Here is a 23,474-nt window from a genome sequence, read left to right as displayed (position 1 = left end):
AGGGGGCCCAATCAAAGAGCATGATTTACAAGTCTTGGGTTCAAAGCCCTGGGCAGAAACTCGCTGGACTGCCTCATTTTCCATCGAAATATTCAAATCTTGTCGGCGTGAGGAAATCAAAGTGAAGCCCTCTTTAGAAGCTCTTAACATGTGGCTGATTGCTGCGCGGCTCAGACAGGAAGCAGCGAGTGGTAGGAGCCGGGCAGAGCTGTGGGTACTACAGAGCAGGTCCGAGGGATGGGTAATGGTCAGGGCGGATCTCTGTGGACATGAAGCTGATTATATGACAGTTAGATTGGCTTATAGTAATCACATGCTATTAATCCTTTGGTACATAGAGCGACAAATGTCTTTCTTATAATTGTTTTCACCCTATTTACTCTCGAAAAAAGTGTGGTGGATTTAGATTAAATATATTATAATGTCTATTATATTATATCTGTATAGGCTCTCAGTTGTACAGCAGTTGTCGTCTTCAACAAAGGTTGTTGAGTCATCTTCTGTACTCTGAAGTGTTGTTTCGCCTCTTATCCGTAAGGCTTCATCAGTGCACTAAAGTTCAGTTCAGCATACAGTTCAGATAAAGACCATAGAGAGGGGATGAGGGATTGGATGGACATCGGACACAGAAGGGCTTTCTGGTTAAAGAGGGGAGGAATGTGATTGTTTACTTTCAAATCTCACTCTATTCCTCCTCACTTTGCAAACTTACAGACTATCACTTTAACTGCATTTAATTCTCATTTGGCCAACTGCCAGCTAAGCCTGCCAACCCCATTCAAAATGTAAGCCTGGTCAAGCCACTCAACACTATTTACATGTGTAGCAATCCATACTGTATCAACTTCCATATTTAAATACTCCGTTGGCTCGCCCAGACGTAGCGGGGCAGCGAGCCTGTTGGGCAGTGCACCGACCAGAGGCGAGCGGACCGCGGGGGCCACAGGTCTGACGAGCTTGCCCTCGCTGCCTCACTGATCAAACCGCGCCACTCCTGCCAGCCCCTCATCAATATCAATTACACAGGCAGCTGTTCACTGGCACCCTCTCCCTCTCCTCCCTCCGCCTGCGCACGGGTCATCACTGAGCCATCACAAACCCAACTCTTCCACATCAAAATGGATATCACCGCCTGAGTATCTCTCGCTCTGTCTGTGTGAAGAACCTCTTTGCCGATGGACAGGTTTTACTTCATTGCAGATTTATTGAGCTCAACGGTGCTTACCCGCTTCTTGTTCCGGGAGCAGCTTTTCTCATATAGCCTTATAGAAATCGATATGACTTTAAAAGCACAACAGAGACTAGCTTTGAGGTAATAAAAGACCGCATGATTAATTCAATAAAGAGTGATTCAATAAAAATGCTTGTTTGCTGTAGCAATTGCACATATCTTTCAATTGGCCACATCTGTTTAGCTCGCTGATATGGCTCCGCGTTCGGCAAGTGGTAGCTCAGTGGGAAGGGGGCATGAGCGTGCGCTGGTTTTAGTTCCTTGATGTAAAACTCTTTATCTCTGTACAAACATTTCACACTTTTCCCCACCCGAAGGTAACACTTCCAGGGCCCTCGCGCTGAGAGTGTTGGTCGAACATCTGAGGAGGAGCAGGATTGGGTCTGTGGATGAGTGTGTTTACATGTGCTTTTCTCTGCATGGGATATGGGCGCTAGTTATAACATACAGTGGAAGTATTAGCACTGTGAATAGAAAGGGTTGGATCCTTTCTATGTAAGTTAGCAGGTCCGATAATAAGTCAAAACCCCCTGCTCCACTTCCTCCCCTCAGCACTCATCTTGTCTATATTCAAGAGGAGCATTTTGCTTTCACAATGGCTGATTTTAGACAAATGATTGACCATAATCATTACATTTCACACTCATTTAACCCCCCATATCCCTTTACAGTGACATGGCAGTGAAACATACGGTGAGCCTGCAGTTAATCAAACATGAGATTTATGCTCCTTAATAGTGCAGTATATTGCCAATTTGGGAGAATAATCTGTCCCAGTAGCTGTCTAATTGAGCTTGCCGTCAGGCGGGTTCCTGTGGAAGGGCCCGGGGCGGCTCCTGCTGTGGGCTGGGCTCGGCGCTGGCTGCCTGTTTGAAGGTATTTCATCACACACTGCCTTGAATCAGCTCTGCGGGGATTTGTTAGTTGCACTCCGGTGGGAAAGTGCATCCAGAGCATTGTTAAGCTACAGCTGATAATGGAGATCCCCAGGTAGACGGGATGGGGGAGGGAGGTGCGCTCGAACCAACCAGGACTAGACCACTCGCATGTGCCACATTGTTTTCAGATGCTACGAAGTGATCATGTTTTTCTTTTTCTTTTTTCATGTTTCCCCACTCTTACTTCTTTGATATATTTTATTTAACATATGTTTATCGTAGAGTTTTGGCTTCACCCAGACAGATAATAGTGTGTTCCAAAGTGTTTTAAAGTTTGCTTGTCTTATTTCAGAACTTCATTATTATTACATTTGATGCAAAGGTAAAGGAGTTATTAGAGAACAGCTCATGAATCTTATATCTACGGTCGCAACAAAAACATATACATATAAAGTTTACCTTTTGCTGCACTCAGACACTGGCGTTCCCGGGGAGGTGTGGAGGTTTGGGTGCACGGGGGTTTTTTCGATTCTCCACACACTTCTACAAGTTGTTTCTCCCTCTCTCCAGGCGACGCGCACTCCTAAATTGACACAATCTTTTGCTGGGCTGTATTGTAGGTTATGTTTCATCTTTCTGTTTGTTTGTTCCGCGAAAAGACAGTATTTTCTTTTTAGACATTTTGGTTTAATCTATAATAGGCCGCAATTTTTTTTTTTTTCTGAAATAGGTCAGTGTAATCACAGCAGTGAGCGATGGACAGCCGCTGTACAAGGGAAATCAATAGAGCTATCTATTTGTCGTAAACCAGGCCAGTGCGATTTTTCTCCATTCTTTCAGCTTCCACACAATATGGCAGTTCCTCATTTTTCACTCAAAGCGTAATGTCTGCCATTTTGTACAATTGCAAATGGCTTTTGTGGCCACACTTCTTTCTTTTTTTGCATAAGTTTCTCAGCACGGTGACTTTGTTGGACACGCAGGTTTTGATGAGTGTCCCTGTGTAGTCCTTCTTTACCGGTCCGAGGGCGCACGTTCATTGTGGCCTTCCAAATTTGCGTCTCTCCTCAGAGCGCTCTTTTGACAGAATTTGACTGAAGACAGGCGGCCGCTCCTCTTCACTGACTGCTCTTTTGTCGCGACGGTCTGAGGCAGTGTGAGAGGGACACAAAGCCGAGCGCGGGAGAAGTGGCCCATCTGCGGCGGCTGATTCTGCCCCTCCAGCCGCAGTTGTGGTGGGGGTCAGGTGAGGGGGGATGAAAGGGGGGTGGGGCAGGAGGAGAGAGGTGCGCCAGGCTGAGCAGTTGGCAACGCAACACACCAGACCCACTTCATCACTATCGCCGCGTTTGATTTAAGCCCTGAGGGAGACTTGAACAACGGCCAGAATTATGTTTACACTACGAGCGTTTCACAAATTAGCACTACAAAATGAATGCATTGATTAAATTGATCAGAATATGGAAATTATTATGTAAATGCACAGTTTACTATTTATTAATAAGTACACGGGAACACTTTTATTATACAAAATGTGTTGGGATATTTGAAATGTATTGGGTCAAACGAAAGTAATTATGTTATTTTCATTATCAAATTTCTATCAGCTCATAAGATGTCACAGCATGGCAACTGCATAGCAACAGCGTGGCAACAGCATAGCAACAAAAGCCAAATGAGTGGCAAGCACTTCATCATGTCCAAGCGATTACTAAAAGTCAAACTAGAAACTATAATCAATCCACTCTTAATCCGGTGAGTGAGATGTAATGATTTATTTCGCCAGTCAATTTTGAACGTTAAGTGGCAATTTGACAGATTGGCTCTTTTGTTTACTTTTATCATTGATTATCTTGAAATTCTTATTTCTGGGATGTACACAAGCATGTACACACAAGTATGTACATTACAAGATGTAAAGATGTTTTTGCTTTTTGTCCCCTTAGAGTTTTTGGTAGTCATTGTATATAAGATACCTCTATTCACTATTTAATTGTTTGCACATTTCCTGTCTCTCCTGCACATCCTGAGTGTTTCTGAGAGCTGAATGTAACAAGTGAATTTCTCCATTGTGAGATCAATAAAGGCTATCTTATCTTATCTTAAACCCTTTTGTAATATACACAGGAATAGTTCAATGCATGAAGTGTATTACTATGAAAAAAGTCCACAAGATCCCCACACAAAGTTCACAGATACAATCTGAAGCTCCTTTCAGCAGTCCACAAGCTAAATAAACACACACACAATGTCTATATAGAAATGATGCGGGTGCATTTCCCTTTTAACTAATGCTATTGGAAGCCTTTGTTGTTTTTACACCAAGCATATATCTTAAGTCAACGTGATAACTGCTCTGCATGGTACTGTGTATGCAGCAGTTTGTTAGTCTATTTGAACTCCTGAACATGAAATAATTTGAGGGACATCGAGAAGGAAAAGGAACATATTTCTTAATCCAGTCACATAAAAAAACGTATTATTGCAACTATGTAATTGTCTGATTATTTCCTTTCTCCTACCAGAGGCGCTTGGTAGTTTCTTTTTCCTCAAAACCCAAAACAAGCACCAGAATGAATGAATAAAACATGTTTGAACAAAGACACAACAAACTTAGGTAATTACCGCTCACAGCCAGATCCCATCGTCTTCAAAAGTGGTTGTAACAAAGTTGTGCGCGCCGTAGAAAGTGCTCGCTGAGGCGTTTGGTGATAGTGCGCATTGACATTTGTGCTGATGGTATTGTGCTTGTGTTTTGTTGAATCTGCTTTATTAGAGCCGGCCCGTTTCCCTTTGTTGCTTTGAATTCGCGCTTGTGTGAGTGCTTTCGGTGGGCGTGCGGCATGAGAACACAGCGGCGCGCTTAACCCACTGTCAGGTCCTCATGCAGTCATCATTAGGATTCCACTGATAACCGAAAGCTGCGTTTCCACGGCTCAGCATTACAGGAGACCAGACTTCAAAGAGAGATCCTCGCACGGGGAAAGGGCGGGGGCATATCCGAGCTGGAGGTGTGTGCGAGGGGGGTCAGGAGTGTGCAAGTCTGGAGTAATTGCTAACGCGTGATGGAGGATATGACAATATTGAAATATCGCAACTTTTCTTTTTGGATTAATGTGCATCAGGTCACGTTTATAGAGATGCATTTTGTCTTTGTGAACAGTTTTACACGCACTACTCTAGCGCTACTTTTTTTATGTACGGTTTTATTTTATTTGTGTGAAACCCGGGCCTTTGCTGTGAGGAGAGACCGCTGCCATTTCCGATCATTCCGAGCCGTATGTTCAGTCCACTCACAATATCTATGTCTGTCAAGGTACCAATCTCTCAATCATTTCGCATTTGGTCTTATTTCCGACAATATCACTTCCTTATAATTCCTATTACTTTACCCAGCGTGGTGCCAACATGCTGCAGCCGTTACATCAGCTGCTCCGACTATGGAACGCTGCGGAAAGGGAAGTGTGCAGTTCTGCTGGATTACCGAATCAAGGTCGACTCACAAGACACAGAGCAGCATTATCCCTTAATCCTGTGTTTTGGTTTCAAATAGCCTTTTTACACCTAATCTGCACAAAAGAAGTGACAAACAGGAATCTGGAGGTGGGTATTTAAGGGGGCATTACCTGGATGTTAAGGTCAGGGCTTACGTCGACTGTAGCAACATCGGTGCGGAAAGAAGACTGTAAAGCTAACGCGAACGATGAGTCTGTCTGCGACGGCTTTTGTCAGTCGTGTGAACAAATGATGTGCGTCAGGACAAAATTGGTGCTTTACATACGCAACAAATCAAAGGTAAATTGATGAATCGTCACTGAATAGAGTTGCTTCACATGCTGAGTGGTTAGTGTAATGGGGCCTGTCGGTGTGGACTTTTGCATGTTCCCTCCATGCCACATTATGCCTCTGGTGTCCTTTTCATGGTATAGCAAGTGTCACAGCAGCTCAGAAATAACCCTCCTATTGATCTGACTCAATGTCATTGCACACTAATGACAAATCAAAAGCATTTAGCTATTGGTGGAGAAAACACAGCTTTTTTAGGTTGTATGGCATGATAAAACCCTTACCTTTAAATCAAATTATACAAATAAATTATGCAAACTAAACTTCTCAGGGACAATACATTTTCTACTACTATTTTCTACTATACAGAAACTGTGATCATGAGTGTTTTTCAGCATGTTGAATGCACACACATACCTTCTGTCTGTGGATGAAGTAACCTGTGCTTTAAACAGTCTTTGCCTAGTTTCTCTATGATACCTGAGTGAGTGGTGTCCCTCTGGTCTCTGCCTGTCCATCAGCTGTGGCTGAGTGAGGCGGAGGAAACTCAAAGGTGCTGTGAAAGACTAAAAGTGGGCCATCGCTGCTGTTGACCTACCTTGTTCAGAAGGTCCAGGCTGGGGCCGATGACAGCAGTGTTTCTCAGCGGACCACATTACTAATGTGTGAGAGTGCAGGAGGAGCGTGCTCGGTGATGAATCACTCCCCTGCACCGCGCCATCCTCATAAGTCAACAGTAAAAGTGTCCTGTCCACACAGAGATCAGCCTCTGCAGGAGGGCAGCCACTGAGCCCAAGTTCTACCTCAAGAATAAAGAGAAATACAGTCTGAGGGTCACGACTCATGCTGCTCACACAGTTACAATATGTCTCGACAGAGCTGTGTGAAATGAGTCATCTCCTTCAGCAGACAATTGTTTTACCTGTCCAACAATGTCAGCATGTCCCTGGACCCACCTTACTTTGGGGTCCCTGGTTTTCTATCACTATAGACACTGTTTAGCTGATGGACATCAGTTCCAACCAACCAAGCTGATTTATATCTGATCTGTCACTATCATGATATTGTCGTATGTCAGACTATTCCCTGTGAAGTGATGATGTCGATATACAGTACTAGCGTCAGTGTTCAAATGAACAGATAGTCGATGTGAAGGTGTGGAATGAAACATGAATGTTTCCAAAATAACTCACCTCCATAGGGTCTTACCTGGAAGATTCAGCCTAATATTCTGACTAGACTACAGTGAGTTGCGTAGAACTTGTATGGCACATTTCTTTGTTTCTTGCGTAAGCTTAGAGGTTAACTATTTTAACCAAGCCCCCGTTCTGCCCTCCCCCCGTACCTGTCCAGGTTTTATTTGTGATGCTGGGGGAGAGTGCACGCTCGGCGCTGGGTAATACATCACACACTCCGGGGGGTCTTCCTGCTCGGCTCCTCAATAATGAACTTCATTCGTTAACTTGTGCCTCAAAGGCCAGCTCCCCGCTCTGCCCTTTTCAACAACTTACGGGAGTCACCAGCAGAACGTATGATCCTCTTGCATGTTCTCCTGACGGGCCTGCGGGCGGGCGGCGGCTGGAGAGGGTCTGCTTATGGCTGTAATGATGGGAAGAGAGTGGGTCGTAGCAGGAGGAGGTTGGAGCGGGGCGTGTGAGTGGTGATCCTCTGTCCTCAGGAGGGTACACACACTGCACTTACTCCAAAACAACACTTTTTTTTCTTCATTAACATTTTACAGTTGTCGCTGCACATATGGCTTGCTCGTTTTTCCTCCAATGTGGTTTGTTGTGGCTGTTAGTTTTTTTCATGTATTTGCTAAACTCTGCTGTCAGACTGTACAATAAGACTGTGAAGTAACGCCGACTGTAACAAGTGAATTTCTCCTTTGTGAGATCAATAAAGGTTTATCTTATCTTATCTTAAAGACCAGAGCCTGCATTTGTATTGTGCTATATGAACTTATGAAGGTTCTCAAAGTGTTGGCAGTGGCTCTTTGTTCATTCACTTCTCTCTGTGTTTAAGCCTGCTAAGTTTAAATTGTTAGTTGTAGCGTTCCAAAGTCATTCCTGATTTACCAAGTGGATCAGTTTATACACATGTTTCTCACCAACCAGAAGGTTAAGCTACTTCGGGGTGGCAAACCTACGCTCTCTTTTCTATACATCTTCTTTACTTTTCATATTGTAATAAAAACAATATATATATTTATATTTATTTTGTTCACTTCACAAATTCTTAAAAAATACTTGCACTGATTTCAAAAAGTTCTGCAATAACATGACTCTGCTTGTCGTAGTGACACCGTCTTTTACCATCTCAATCATTTCATTCTACTGATTCAGAAATATATATTTAAATTGTATTTTTACACTGCCGTCTTTAGAGCCAGTTCTATTAATACCTGTGGCGGTATAACAAAAGGCTGTAGCCTTGTCACACATATTCTATAAGAGCGTGTTGTTGATTGTGATTTGGTGACAGTTGACAGCTGTACACTTCACCTATGTAGCAATCTTATGCTTTCATATTTCTCCTTTTGACCCCACTCTTCTATAAATATGCTGTTTTTTGTGTGCACAGACTGACAGATGCAGCGGTGTGAATAGTGCTGAGCTGGCCTGGGGCTGCGCTGCCACAGCCACTGTTTACATGCACCCAGAGAAATCCAAATCAAGCTTTTGTTCCTTTAGCATTCATACGTAGCATCTCACCCTGTTCATCTGACTGTGACGCTCACTGTGCTGCCATCAATTTAAAATGAAGTATTATCCAGGATGCAAATGCAGCTTTGTTACCTGGTGTCTTATTCCCAGTGGTAGGAAGTAACAAAGTAAAAGTACAAGACATTTTAATATTTCTTGGTATTGATAGGGAAACATGGCTGCAATAAACATGTTCCTCGAAACCTTCCTATTTGCATCCTAATACTGGTTATGACTGAGCTGCCTGGAAAGTAAAGTCTACCCAAATTTTGTAATGAATACTTGTGTATTTTCCTGCCAATGCTTCCTTTTGTTGTGTCCTTGGGCAAGACACTCAACCCGCCTTGCCTCCAGTGTCTGTGTTGTCTGACACCATGATGAAAAAGTGATGACTCTTTTCTTTCCCAATTTAGTTCCATTTTGGCCTTGTTTTGATCCTGATTAAGTTTTAAATTTCTTAGGATATTTTTTTATTTTTTTTATTCAAAAGGGTTTAGGTAAAATATCACAATAACATTATCGCGCTGGTCAACACAGTTATCGGATATATCGCAATTGTTCCTCATATTTTGCCGCACTAATTTGCCGCAGTTATCAGATTAACAGAATAGACTTTCTACTCATCTTGCACTTTTAAAGAGATTGAAGACTGAGTATGCCTTCCTCCCGTGGTCCCCTCTCTATTTTTGTAATTGTCTGACAAACAGCTTTGGCGTCACTGCTCCTCCATCAGCCGTAATGAGTTACACAATCAGCCGTAATGAGATATACACACCTGTACAGTACATTCCAGCGCGTCTTTTTAACCCCAACCTGTGCATGGCTCCAGACACTCGCAGCACTCCCTTCGCTCCGAAACAGATATTCTTTTGGTGTCCGCGTGATTTATTGAAGTCCTCCCACTAGTGGAAGCCCTCCGGAAATTGCCTGGAATGGTCCTAAATTGGTTTATGATTGTGTGGTGTGGGCTGGGGCTGTTATGGCTCTAATATTATGCCCTCCACTCTCTGGCATCTATATTAAATTGATCTGTATTGTTTTCATGAAGAACCTCTTGGAGCTGGTAATGGTGCTGCAGGCCCAGATGGGCACGGCAGACAGCGTTCAGAACAAGCGAATGGACTCATAGGTCTATGCGATATTATACGCACACCAAGTCAGTGATATGGGTTGTGAGATGAGCCAGACTGTGCCATGCTGTGCCAGAGAGCATGCTGGCCATCTGAGGACACTCGCTATTCCCCTAAAACGGGCCATAGGGTTTAGTTTTGTTCACCCCTGTATTCTCTAATACTGCGTCTCTGAGCATACAATGTTTTGTCAGTGTTTGTCACTACTTTACTTTTACTCCACAAAACCGACCAATCAACAAAGACCCACAGCCTGCTCTCATTCTTACAGCTCGTTTCCCACTGATCCCTCACAAACACACTTACATTTCAGATTAATAAAGGTTTAAGAATGAAACACTTCTGCTATTTCATTTGTCAACATTGTGTGGGTAAAAGAAGTGTTTCTAAAATGAATGAAGGTGTTTGTTTTGGTGAACGCATTAAGATTGAACTGTGAGAATGAGGAGCCTAGACAGACCTCAGTGCCACAGAGACGTGGGCTGATTATCAGGGCCTTTGTGGTTCGGTCGATGCTCTAATGAAAAAGAGTGAGCGTGAGGTATCGGCGTCCTGTCAGAGGAACTGCTCACAACTGTCCACTGGGACACACTCATCATGCATGCTTAATGCACTGCTTATGAACAGGCTTTGGGGTACTGTATACTGCAGTGTTATTACAGTCATTTTGGGAATACTTTTAGATACATTAAATTAAGTTTTATGTATGTATAGAAATGTTTTTTTGGACTGGAGCCATTCTGTAATGACCTCACAACACTCTGAGACGACTATGAGAAACATGGCACTTTTCTGTAAAAGGCAATTTACAAGCTTTTGGAACAGTATTTTTCAAACTGTAGACGAGGCTGCGTCTCACCACCTATTTACAAATGTAGAAAAATAAGGTGCAACTATCACTGACACTTTTTCCAGCTCTTTGGATTTTGCAATGATGGTTGTTTTGGTTACACTTTGTGAGTTTGATCAGGGTGCTCCTGATCAAGCACCCCTTAGGGAGCGGTGCAGATTTTGTTGACTTTGTCTGCTCAGAGGGTCAGGCCACACTGAAACGGCATTATTTATTTTGAGAAGGAAACTGTGCAGGCGTATATATCACAGTTCAACGGTCAATAAGACCAAGGAGCCCTCCTCGTTTCCCACACGTCAGGGTGAATATTTGCACGTTTGCTCCCTCTCATGTTTGCCCTCTGTACCATACTCTCAGGTTGCACTCATTAGCCGTTAGCAGAGCGCCGCAGTTGACACGCCGCTAGTTAATGGCTTTAGCGATTGTAATGGATCAACTGCAGGTCTCCATAAAACATGTCCAGGAGAAGATTTATACCTGCACCTGCTGACACCTCATTTGCATATTATGTATTGTTGCCTATCTCCCATAAATACAGGCACAACAAATGAAGATGGTGCTTAAGATCAGGACACATACATAATAAAAAGGTCTCCTCCGGAGTAATGAGAGGGGAGTCGGCAATAAAAATATGATTTCCTTGGCATAATATTTTGGTAGTTAGTATTCCAGCTACAGCTTATTCCGGGAAATGCCAAGTGCGATGTGGTTTTTGGCCAAGGCTGGATTGCACTAAAACCAGAATATTGTATCAGAGAGAGGCAGCTGGTTAGGAGTCAGAACAGATTATCATATGAGAGCGGATGAGCGAGGAGGAGGAGGGGGGGAGAGAGAGAGGTGGGGGGTGTAAGGGGGAGGTATGTCTACATCATACATATTTGCAGACAGGACATTATCAAAGCACATGCAAAACATATGCATTTTTGGGATCAGTATTTCCTCTTACTTTTATTCCTATTAAAAGGATCCCTCAATATGTAGGTCCCTAAGCTAAATAAACAAAGAAATGGCAGCTATATAATTACGTGCACAACCACATAATTTTGTTTCAAATATGTTTAAATTATGAATATATTTAACAATAATAAACTATTATACTAATATTTAATTATAGAAGAATAGTAGTAGAAGGATAGAAAATAAAGATGTACAGCATGCTATGATGTTTAGGAGACAGTTGAGTGTGCTGTGTCTACCATCTCTTTACAAGATCTGCAACCAGCGGGAGCACAGCCAGCTCCCGCCTGAGCTCTCAGCGCCCCTACTGGCTGCATGCTGTGCCAATCAAAGAGCAGGGGGCGGTGCCAGGCAGGCGGGGTGTGATGTCACAGTCACATGGATTCTGGTGTGGTCATGCTCGCAGGCTGAGAGGCAGAGCTGTGGTGGCCAGCTGCTGCTGAGACAGCAGTGGAAGGCTTTGCGCTGCACATACTCACTCTCATATGGACTGGAAGCTTAATGATGTATTTTGTGATTTCAGCGATGAAAGGTAAGAGCAAGCTGCATGCATGTCCATCTGTGCTCCGAGTAACAAGTAGGCAAGTGCTGCTATTCACAGACTGCCAACTCCTGGCTTTTCATTTGCATGAGTGTGACAGGGAGAGGAGAGGGAGCCTACGAGAGCCACTTTCCTAATGGCTTTGATGCAACGGCTATGCCGGTGTCTTCTTCAAACAGCCAATTCAACTCAGAGATTTAGTGCAGAATTGTGCAGACACAATCTGTGCTTCTCGCTGCTGAGGAAATACAAACCACAGCCTCTGTGGTCTGTCGCGCTTATCTACTGCTCCGCTTAGGGCACAAGAACAAGTGCCGCCAACGAGAGAGTCGTGCTAAAGGTCCAGAGGTCGAGGGTGACTAAACGTGGTTGTTCAGCTCAGAGGAGGGGGCTGTCTGCAGGGGGGCGTCAGAGCCGGCGTGTGGGGGTTCACAGGCTCCATGGCTCACGTCCCTCTCTCTCAGAGTGCATTCTGGAGCATGAGTTAGTCTGTGTTTGTTCCACTGACCTATTTTTGGCCTTGGTTTACATGTGTGGCCACGAGTGCGCCATGGGTCCTCCGTTGTGGTGCTGTTGATGTAGTGTGTTAATCCCAGTGCTGCCTCCGCCTCCATCACAGAGTCATACATGCGCACATGGCACCCTGCTCCTGCTGCGCTCTGCACGCTCATGCATGCCTGCACAGGGCAGCTCCGAGCCCGGCTCAGGTGCAGCACATTCAGCAACAAAGAAACAGCTCCTGCTTTATGTGCATGAGGAATCTTCCAGCTTTCAGGGAGCACGTGCATTACATTTATTCCTCTATGTGTTTGTTTTTCATTTTCTTATTTACTGATCTACTATTTTGCATAAAATCTTTAAATCCAATAGCTTTCTTTCTTATTTTTTTTGAAAGTGTAAAGCAAAGTAGATTCTAAGAGTTTTAAATATTCTATTATAATGTATCTGTGTGTCAGTGTGTGCGCTGTGCAGGCTGGTGTGTTATCTGATAAAGAGCAGGATGGATTTGCCCAACTTGATAATGTGCTGTAAATGACGGGGGCTGCTCAGTCCTCCGCCTCCTGCTCTTGCTCCGGCTGCAGCTGCTCGTGTCATGATGGGATTTAGGGACAGTGTCAAAAATTAAATTAAAATTTGAACACGCAGCGCTATTGGAAACTCATCTGAATCGCAGCAGTAATTTTCCGGCAGAAATGAAATAGATGAACTCGGAGTGACACTGGCTGCCTGTCCACATGTCCCTCTGTCTAGTGCAGTTAACGGTGCAGCACCATGAGGCGGACGGGCTTCACGTCCTGGCGGTGCCTGCCACATTTTTCACCGATATGGCATCATCATAAGTCAGGTCATGGGCATATATTTTTGAAAAGCTTTAAAGGTAGCAATCATAAGACTAGAGATTGTATTATTTAAGTAACTGTTTCAAGAAGTATGTGGTGACAGTATGAACAAACAAAAAAAATCCTTCTTGTATTTGTATATGTTTTGAAAATGACGGGGATATTTTGTCTTTTTTGTAACACAGTGCTTCCCAAACAGGGGTATGTGGACTCCTGTAGGCACACAAACATTTTAGATTAAAAAAAACATGGTGAAACTGTATCAATATTATGTTCAAGGGAAATGCTGCCATTTACAGTAACATGTTTGAAAAAGATTTATTTTAAAAACAACACCCTAAATACTAATAAATCTGAGTTGATCGCTTTCTAAATCACCAGTAGCAGAGTTGAAGTAGGCGGTACTTGGAAAATAAATGAAAGACTCAAGGGGTATGTACGACAGAAAAGGTTGTGAACCAGTTCACATCAACCCCTTCATCGCAAGCCATTACACATGAACATGAAAATCCACTGTTGTAAATTCAACCCACGACACACTTTCAGCATCCTGACACCTGCCCCCTGTATTTGGGGGAAGCATGTCGCCTCTTGTTTCATATCTCTCTACAATAGCGTCTGTCCTGAACATGCATGTCGGGCTGCTGCTGCTGCTGCTGCGACTTGCTCCTGCCCACTTCTTCCCCGCGCACTGAGCCTCTCATGTTATCACACCGCCGCCTCTCATGTAGCTAATTACCAGTAATGGAAACATCCCTCTCATTAGTCCATGCAAATTAGCCAGCCCACTCAGCACAATTAAGATGAAAAATTCCAATTACATCATTAAAGAAAGTTGTTTGATGTGCGGAAAGGTGGAAGAGTCTAGCGCAGATATAATAGACCCTTATGAGGAGCCAGTGTTGTGGCTAAGTGCGTGCGAGCGGCCTGTGTATCAGTATATGCATCAGTGTGTGTGCCTGTGAGAAAAGTGAGCGCTGTACGTATATGAGCTGTAGCTTCTCTGTGTCTCTTAAGATCATATAGCAAACACGAAATATGAAACAAAAGGCGAACAACTATATAAGAATGCGATTCCTTTTCCTTTCTTTTTTTTCTTCTTAAGTTAAGTTTTCATATGCACCAGAAAGCACCAGGGTCAATGCGCACCACAAACGGCAGAGTTTGTGTTTGTTTCTCCAAGATCTGCCCACATAGCCTGTGGTTTGTGTGCACCAGGTATCGTGTGCGTCAGAGTCCGTGCACAGAGGCCTGTTTGCTTTTTCGCAAAAATAATGACGATGTGATATTATGCCGATTGTGCAGTGGAGTGGGTGCACCGGGGTCTATGTGCAACCCAGTCTGTGCATCCTGGTCTTTGCACCGGGATCTGCGTGGTTCTGTGCAACTGCCTATGGAGGTTTTTTTTTTTTTTTTTTGGTTTGGCTCCAAAGCAGTGCGGATCGGAAGCTGCACTCTGGAGAGAGCTGCCTCCACTGACGGACAATTACCCACAATCTGCCTTTGTTTGTTGTTATAGTAGCATTAATTTCACAGCCAGCAAATCATACAAAAATAATTATTTACTGCTGGGGATGTCCGTCCCTAAAGATTCTACACTAAAAGATTCAGATTGAAATGTGTGCCAGCTACAACTCCAACAAATAACCAGCCATAATTAAATGGGACAATGGGTAAAATGGAAAGAGAAAACTTTGCATGTTATTAAAGATGAATTTTACATAAATACTAATAGGAACAATGATTGCATTGAACTTGAGTTTAAAGGTGTATTATGCAACTTTTTAGGTGAAAACAAAAGACTTGACATTTGTGTGTATTTGACCTTTTAATGACTCGGTGGCATTATGGGTGCAGCATGGCACCTTTGCTTTCCCTAACAGTGGCCTCTATGACGCTCCAGGATCAATTGTTTTTAGGGGTTCGTACCAGAAAGGGGCCAGAAACCCAAACACAATTCTGGAGCATCATAAAGGCCACTGTGAGGGAAAGCAAAGGTGCCATGCTGCACCCATAACGCCACTGAGTCACTAGGTCAAATACACAGTCAATTACACACAAATATCAAGTCTTTTTTTCCTTTCACCTAAAAAGTTACATAGTGCAGCTTTAAAGACATCCAATTCTGTACTGCTGCCCTGCCCTGTGGAAGTCTGACAAAAGCATGGCTGCCAGTCTGCACTTCTAGTCCCTCTGAATACCAACCACTCATTCACATGTCACATTTATACATAAGGTGGGGGACGTGTCTTGTCCAAGGACAAAACATCACCATGTAGTGTTCAGAGCAGGGACTGAATTATGTGTTTTTTGGCTGAAATGTGAACGACTAAGCCACTGCCGCCCCCAAAAGCAGAAATTCTCATTATGAACTGAGATTATTGTTTGTCCGTGTAGGTAGAGCTGTCAGTCATCAACTCTCACATACATCGTTGTTAAATATGCTTCAAGGCGGTTTTGTATGCGAGGCATTTCATTGGCTCTCCAGTCAGGTAGACTGCCTCATTGGACTAAGCTCCTGCAACTCTAGGCTCATTTTGTACTTGACTTTCTCCGTGCGTTCCAGGAGACACTTATAGAACCTTTGAAGTGTCTTCCAGTCATGCAGCATTTATCTGCAGACCACTTTCTCCGTCAGCACCAGATATCCTTATAGCTCTCCGTTTAACACATTTAAAGCACCTAACTAAACTTACTTCTGAGCTGCTAACCTTGTTGTAATGTGTGTCCCTCATCGAAAGCAAACCTGGAGTAGTGCTGTTTTGCCTCATCGAGTAACCCTGCATTCAGCCCTACGTCTTCCTCTCTTTGAACGTGTGGCACTCGCAGGTGGATGTCAGAGCGTTAATCCTTAAAGCTCTTCCGTTTTCCCCCCATAGACCTCCACCAGACTCTTTCTGATCATGGCGGTCTGTAAATGTACGACAACTTTGCCATGATAGCAACTTAAAAGACTTTGTTATAGCTTGTTCCATATTGTATTGTGTTTGCATATATTAACCATCGCCCTCTACTGATGTTTCGTAAGAAGAGAAATAGGGCTTCTAACTTTTTTTTTAAACAAATACTGTATGTTTCCTTGTATTGTATTGCCTCAGAATATTCGACCATAGCTGTGGTGTTTCGCTGTTGCCTTTTGGGGCTGAGAAGTTACGAGTGCTTATAGAAGTGAGGGGTGAAGTTCTTGTACTTTGATTCCGCGTGCGTTTTTTACCCCTGGCTTTTCCTCCGCGTGCCTCCGGAGGGCTGTCCATTGGTTTTTTGAAGTTGCATCAAAGAGGAAATGGGGGAGAAAAAACATTATTGATTTTGCGTTTTGTCTGACTCAAAGGCCGAGGACAGAGAAACACATAGGCAGCGCGTCCCGGGTGGAGAGCTGAGCCAAGACAGAGAGGAGAGGGGCACTAAATAACAGAGCAAGGCAGAGTGGTCAAAGGCTCTGCTATATAGAAAAAAATAAAACATATCTCCTTTTTTGGTTATTAGTTGGCATTTTAATATTTAATCCTTCTCTCGTGCTCTCATCCAGCCAAAACCACACCACTGCTCAGCGGATCACCAATAAAGCTCAGCTGTACTCTTTCAGATCCATGCCCTGACACAGTCCTGGATATGCTGGTGTACTGACATTGTGCTCGGTGGTGAAGCTGCCAGAATTAAGAAAGGTCGGAGGTGACTTCAAACTCTCACGGCCTTCCACTTTGAGCAGGTTTCACTATCAGGAGCCCCGATGAGGAACAAAGGCTGAGAAATGATAGGTGTGTGGAATTTAGATGAGACGAGGGAACAGCAGCGCTCTCGAAAGGTCGTCACACCAGGCCTTCTGCTGATTACAGAGGGAGGGGGTGGGGGGGGTTGATTACATGTCCCAGCAGAGGCCATTAGACTTCTGCTGTTCTTCATTCACCACAGTGCAGCTTTTGAAGAGCAAACAATAAGTGACTCCCTCCCGAGCACTAGGGGGTGCTCTTCACACTGACAAATGAACAACCGCACACTTCAACAGGAGCATCAAACTTTCTGTTTTTCTTATTTCCTGATTGCTATCAGGCATAGGAATGTAAAGCTTCCCAGAGGAACAGACAGGCGCCTGAGCTAAAACTAGCTCTCAAGGTTAGTCTACTCTGTTCATAACATCTAAGATGCATGAAAGGAATTTATCATCATAAATAACAAAGAAAAACAGCCTTGCCCAAAGAGTCTGCTGCAGATTGATTTTATGCACATGCATTCATTTGAAATAAAAGAAATGCTGCTTCAGTACTAATTACAAAGATGAAAGCACAGAATGTGCAAGGCAATGAAGTTAGTCTAAGGCGCTGCTCACACTAATCATGGGTGAAGATAATGAACCGCAGCCAGTTTAGAAACAGAGGGCATTTGAATTTATTTCATTCAAAATATAACAACTGAAGTCATAGACCTACAGGCACAACAGACTTTCTTCATCAAATGTATCAACCCAAAAGAGGTGAATGGAGCTTTTTTTTTTAACTCATTCTTCAGAACATGTTTCATTTCACTCAGTGTGTTCCTTCTGTGGGCTATACTCTGAATTACAGGCTATAATGTTCCACTATTAGTTTAGAAGTATAATGAAATTGATATTATCGAGAATGAAAGAGTTGTTTCAGTGTGTGTTGTGTTCTGTGGCTACACGTAACACGGGAGCCACAGTCCCACGCCTGCTCCTCCTCAGTCACATCTCATGTACACAGACAGACATCCGCAGCTGGAGCGGTGCTCGAGTCTGAGAGCTCCTTGACCCATCAGAGCCTGCGCCCTGCACCCTGCCATTATCTGATTGCTGATGATGAGTTTACTGCATCACGCTGAGGCCGTGTGTGCGCCGGCCCCTCCCTCAGAGCTGATGAAGAGACTGTACATGAGAGCAGCTGGCAATCACCCACCGCTCACTCACTCACTCATTCGCTCGCTCGCTCCTCCTGGAAGCTTTTGGGTTGTTTTGTTGTTTTGAAGTAGTTTTTGGCATACTGTTGGCTGTGTTCCCCTGGGCCCCAGCTTTCTGGATGAGAGCGTTCCTACTGCTGAGCACAGGTCCTTGTCAACCTGCTCAGCTCTGCCTCAGTCCAGCCTCCACCACCGCAGCAGCAGCGTCAGCAACGGCAGATTCTTACAGCCACAAGAAGTAAAAAGACAATGATTATGTTAATATGGGCTTTCAGTGTGCATTTAGCTCAGGCCACGGCACATTAATATCATCTGGGTTTAAGCCATTGTTTTTTTGTTTTGTGTTTGGGAAGGTTGAACTGAAGTAAGTCTTAGAAATTGAACTAAAATGTCCACTAAACACACTATATACAAAAAGACCTGACTGCGCAAGTTGAACGGCATTTATTAGACATTTTTGGCAACATTCCTTTTATGTCAATGCTTTGAAAACGGAGGGGCTGAGATGGCTAATGGTTCCGTTGCTGTGGTGGCGATTGAGTCGAGACAGGTTCCTAAAACTTTCACGAGGAGTAAGTGCATATTTATATCTTTTAATATGAAAGGCAAGTGATAAGCTGACAACCAGAAGCATGTTCGAAATATTTCTTTTTTCTAGAGTAGCATGTGTCAACCATTTTTATTATACAGTGGCTGAGAATTGAGCACTTACATGATAGCGTTTATTTATGGTTTCCTAAACAAAATGATAAAGCAAACACTCTTTTTGAACTTTGTGCAGTTTTTTGGATCTTTTCGCAGCCTCACCTGGACCAAAAAAAAAAAGAAAAGCCTTGCTGATGTGAGAACTTTTGTGTTTTACTTCCCCAGCTGCCATGTTCCGATGAATCCATCTGATAAATTGAAACAAATGGCTTCTCTGGAGTTTGAAATGCATCCTTATGTCAGCCTTTGAGAACGCTATTGCTGTTCACTGGATTTCTGTCACTGTAAAACAAACACTTGCGCGTCGCCTTTATTTGCTCGCAGCAATCTGTCACTTTGCTCCGAATGCTGAGCCGTCGGCGCTAAGTTGTGATTCCGTCAATATCTGTGTGAGAAAAGCTGCTTTAGTGCCTTTAATGTGATGTTGCTGCTACACCGGAGAGCTTCTCAATTACTGCCCCACTGACACGGGCTGCAGCGCCAACTTGACTTTTGTTTCCCTTATGAGTGCGTCGCTGGCTGTGGGGTTTATTCAGAATAGTCACAGCCATAGGTTATTGAAATGTTGGCGTCACTGTATTTGTGTTTCTTGTAAAATATAAAGACTGTGCTAACAAAAAAACAACAAAAAAAACTGAATCACCAAGGGCTGCAAGGTAAATCACAATCAGATCAAAATTGCAACAAAACATCCTGTGCAAGTCTGTCCGAGCACATTTTCTTTACCCAAATCTAAAACACAATAAAAAAAGCAACTAAAGAGAGATAAAAAACATAAAAGACAAAGCAATGAAAAGAAAATGCGTCAAAAAAGCGATTCAAAATGTCAGAACACAACAAAAAGACTTCACACTAGGCAAAAAAAGTGACAAAGACGTGCTGGAAAAGCAACAATAACTCAACAAACACAAACACGACTAAAGAGTGATGAAAAAGGAACAAAAAAATCAACAAGAAAGCAATGAAAAAGTGACCAAAACAAGACAAAAACGTGTTTTGGCGACAGTGTGACCAAAACGTTTTGCAGGTCTTAGCTTTCAAATGAGCCGTCACACTGGCCTGTAGGCTGGAAGCTCCAATCAAGAAGCTTTTAGATTTGGGTAAAGCCGAACTGGAGAAAATGTTTGAGGTTGAAATGCGCTGTATTGCAGAGCACTCTCTGAATTTTCCAACATAAAGGACACACTACAATATGTAAATGAGAAACAATCATTAGAATTATTCAAATGTTATGAAAAGTCAACATTGATCAAAAGTTACTGTGCCAAATGAATCAATGGGCCTGAGCTTACACTACACCCGGCCTCCGCTTTCATCTCTATGTTTTCTGTATCCAACTGGGATCATAATAATTTATACAACGTTTTTTTATTTTTTCATCTCTTTCAGCAACTTTGGGTAAACACGTGAGACGTAGGAGACCGACACTGCGTTCAATTAGCTTTCTCCTTTCGTTAGCACGCTCCGGCTAATTAATACGCAGCCGATGAATAGAGGGAGGCAGGCAGCGCTGGAGTAATGTATTCCGCGGTTCACTTCCGAGTGTGAGAAAAAAAAAGTGTCGGATCAATCGCGGGCTCAAGGTGTAGCTCTTTAATGATGCGCTTATGCATGAGCGACGCCTCGATTGTCTAAACATTGTATCTTTGGTCATTTTTGCGTTCATGCGGGTCACACGAAAGCGGTCGCATGGTGATGTGGCTGATTCTGAACGCCATATTACACTGTCAGGAACAGGCAATACTCGTGAGGTCACGGGCAAATGCGTAACCCATGACTACCTTTATTTGTTTAGCTCTATACCGCCTTTCTGTCGGCGTTTATTTCTCGCTAAGTCCATTCGATCAATGAATTATATAGTGCTGCAGTGTAGTGGATATAAACAGGATTACTTTGCCTTGTCCAGTGCCTGTTCCGTCCCCCCCCCCCCACCCTCTTGATAGTGTATATGGCTGCTGCAGATGCGTGATGTTTGTGACTGGAAGCTACAGAAGTCCATCCCCGGAGCCGCACAAAGCCTTCTACAATGAAAGGTTCTATTTTTAAAACTCTAATTCCAGAGTGTGCTTCCTGTCATCAGAGAAGCATCCGAATTAGTGCTGCATTCATCTCACATCTATTTCTAAATCGTGAGAGGACGCATTGTGTAAAGGCCTAATATCATACGCTATAGCGGCTTTTTCTTTCTTTTCGCTTTTTAAAACTGTTACGGGCCTAATGATGTGTGTTGCCAAAAGAGTTCTTTCATTTGACCAGGATTCACACGCAACAGCCCATAACGAAATGCGCGGTAGCTTGTAAAAGTTTGTTTTTTTGTCATGATTTTAGATCCATTTTAGCCCCAGTTTGGTTCTTTTTTTGTTTTTGTCACAATTTGAGAAAAAAAAAAAAGCATCTGATTTTTGTTTAAAGCAGTACTAGTAGTAAAACATGCCCCTAGAGGCCATTAGCGCTACTGCAGGTGTCGTAGTATGTTGCGTTTTTTTACTCATTAATTGTCCGTAAGAGTAAATTCTACTCTGACAGAAAAGACAAAGGGAGAGAGGGATATTGTACATCCAATTACACAATGCAGATATTTTTTTTCACTCAAACTTGCCTGTAAATACTGTTTAAGTGGTGCTAGCCCGCAGTTAGCTTTGCCCGTTAGCCTGTTAGCTTCTTCGTGATTCCATTAGTGTGCATTGGTGGCTCCGACCCGGAGGCAGAAAAGCTGCAAGTGTGGTTTGCTGACCAGAGACACCAGGGGGAGATGAAGGACCCCCCAATTATGCCATTAACGCTTGTATCACACCCCAGAGGGACTACGGAAAGGATTTATTAAGGTAAACAAGTTACTTAGTACTGCTTTAGATTTAATGGTAAATACTTTCTTGGATTTAGTAAAATATCTTCTCACAATATGTTTGGCCGTTTTTATCTCATATAGTGCAGCCCAGTCGCTTTTCAATCACCATTTATTTTTTAGATCTTTTTATAATGAATTGGAAATAAGTGTAATGAATATTTAAATTAGGTTGCATGGGCTGTTAACACCCGCCTTAACATCATAAATAAATAAAAAATCTTGGAAAATAAAGTGTCAAAAATGTGCCGGAAAAGCAACAATACTACAACATAAAAGTGAAAACAAAACAAAAAACAGATGAAAAAGCAACAGCAACAAAAAAGGGTTTGGATAAAGCCCAACTAGAGAAAATGCACTCTGGAGATTAAGTGGTGAACAGTTCGGTTAACATTGATATCGAGGCATCATTATTTGTATTTTGCATTACTTCTTTAACATGCATCTATACATTGGTCGTGTAGTGTTTAGGAATCGGGCTTGTCACATGTGTGCTGCTGCTGATGAGGCACCTGTTCCCATGTTAGCCCTGGGCCGGAGTCCTCTCCCATCACATCACCACGCCAAACTGCTGCGGCCGGCCCGTTCAAAGTGATGTGCTGACTCAAACTGTCAGGAGCGCTCTTCTTTAACATGGCCCGGCCTCTGCTCCCTCTCATCAGGCCGCTGCTATATAGTCTCCATGTTATCCACAACGTAATTATCACGACCGTCTTTAGTGCCGCTTTCGGAAACTGTTGTGACTGGTTCTGGTCTCAGCCGCTTTGCTTCGTTCTCGTGAGGCTGAATAGAATATCTGATCACATCAAACAAAACAACACAGCTGAGCATTTCCTTATTTTGATGGCCGACAGCTTGAGAACAACCTATTCTCTTCTACTGGTGTAGCTCTGTCACAATAATTACTATATCAGTCAGACAAACCGTATATTTCTGGGCAGTAGAAGCAGTGTTGTGACTGATTTCTCTGGGTTAGCAGGTTTGCATGGCATGATGCTTTGTTATTTTGTCTGATTGCATTTACCAATCGGGAACCTGCAGTTCAGCTCTTAATTCTAGACCTTGGTGCAGAAGACTGACATAGTTTTGGCTGTTACGTATAGGCAGGTCAGGAGAACCGGGCTCGTCATTGTAGCCGGTTGTGCTCTCAGATGGAGCCGATAAAAGAGAGAATGACTGAGCCGCCATTCACAGATCAAGCCCAGCGTCCAGGTTCAAGGTTATCTGGACAAAACGAGTCCTGTTACTCCAGCGCTGATCAGGGCAATCCTGGTTCAAGCATTAGCAATTCTGATGTCCGTGAGCAGGTTTTGCGAAGGGGGGGATGCCTGTGAATCCCAATGATTGCATTCTGATTTGGGAAGTGCTGCTTTGACTAAAATGGTCATTTTGTTGATTTATGATTTCCACAGCATTATCATTTAAAACTGCTCAACATAGCACCAAATTGTTATCGCAATATTGGGTGATGCAATATCCGTATCAGAAAAAAGACAGACCGTATCGCAAAATCACTGAGGCCTTCCATTCGACTTAGATTTGCACTTCTTTAATTCTAAAAACAGGCTAGAATAAACTGCATTTCATGGTATTCC

General features: G+C 43.3%; 1 protein-coding gene across 2 annotated transcripts in view; it reads left to right on the top strand.

Annotated features, from left to right (window-relative positions):
• The window catches only part of roraa (RAR-related orphan receptor A, paralog a), a 170,448-nt gene that overhangs the window by 121,245 nt on the left and 25,729 nt on the right, over nt 1-23,474 (top strand). The window contains exon 1 of one of the 2 annotated variants that reach the window (XM_079567642.1): nt 11,868-12,069. The exons of the other annotated variant lie outside the window; for it this stretch is intronic. Coding sequence (XP_079423768.1) covers nt 12,039-12,069 — 31 coding nt within the window. The 5' untranslated portion in view covers nt 11,868-12,038. Of the gene's footprint in view, nt 1-11,867; nt 12,070-23,474 lie in introns of those variants that run through there. 2 annotated transcript variants of the gene reach the window in all.

This window comes from Gobius niger (assembly GCF_951799975.1).
Source record: "Gobius niger genome assembly, chromosome: 12".
Taxonomy (NCBI): Eukaryota; Metazoa; Chordata; class Actinopteri; order Gobiiformes; family Gobiidae; genus Gobius; species Gobius niger.
This window is presented reverse-complemented; position numbering and strand designations above follow the sequence as displayed.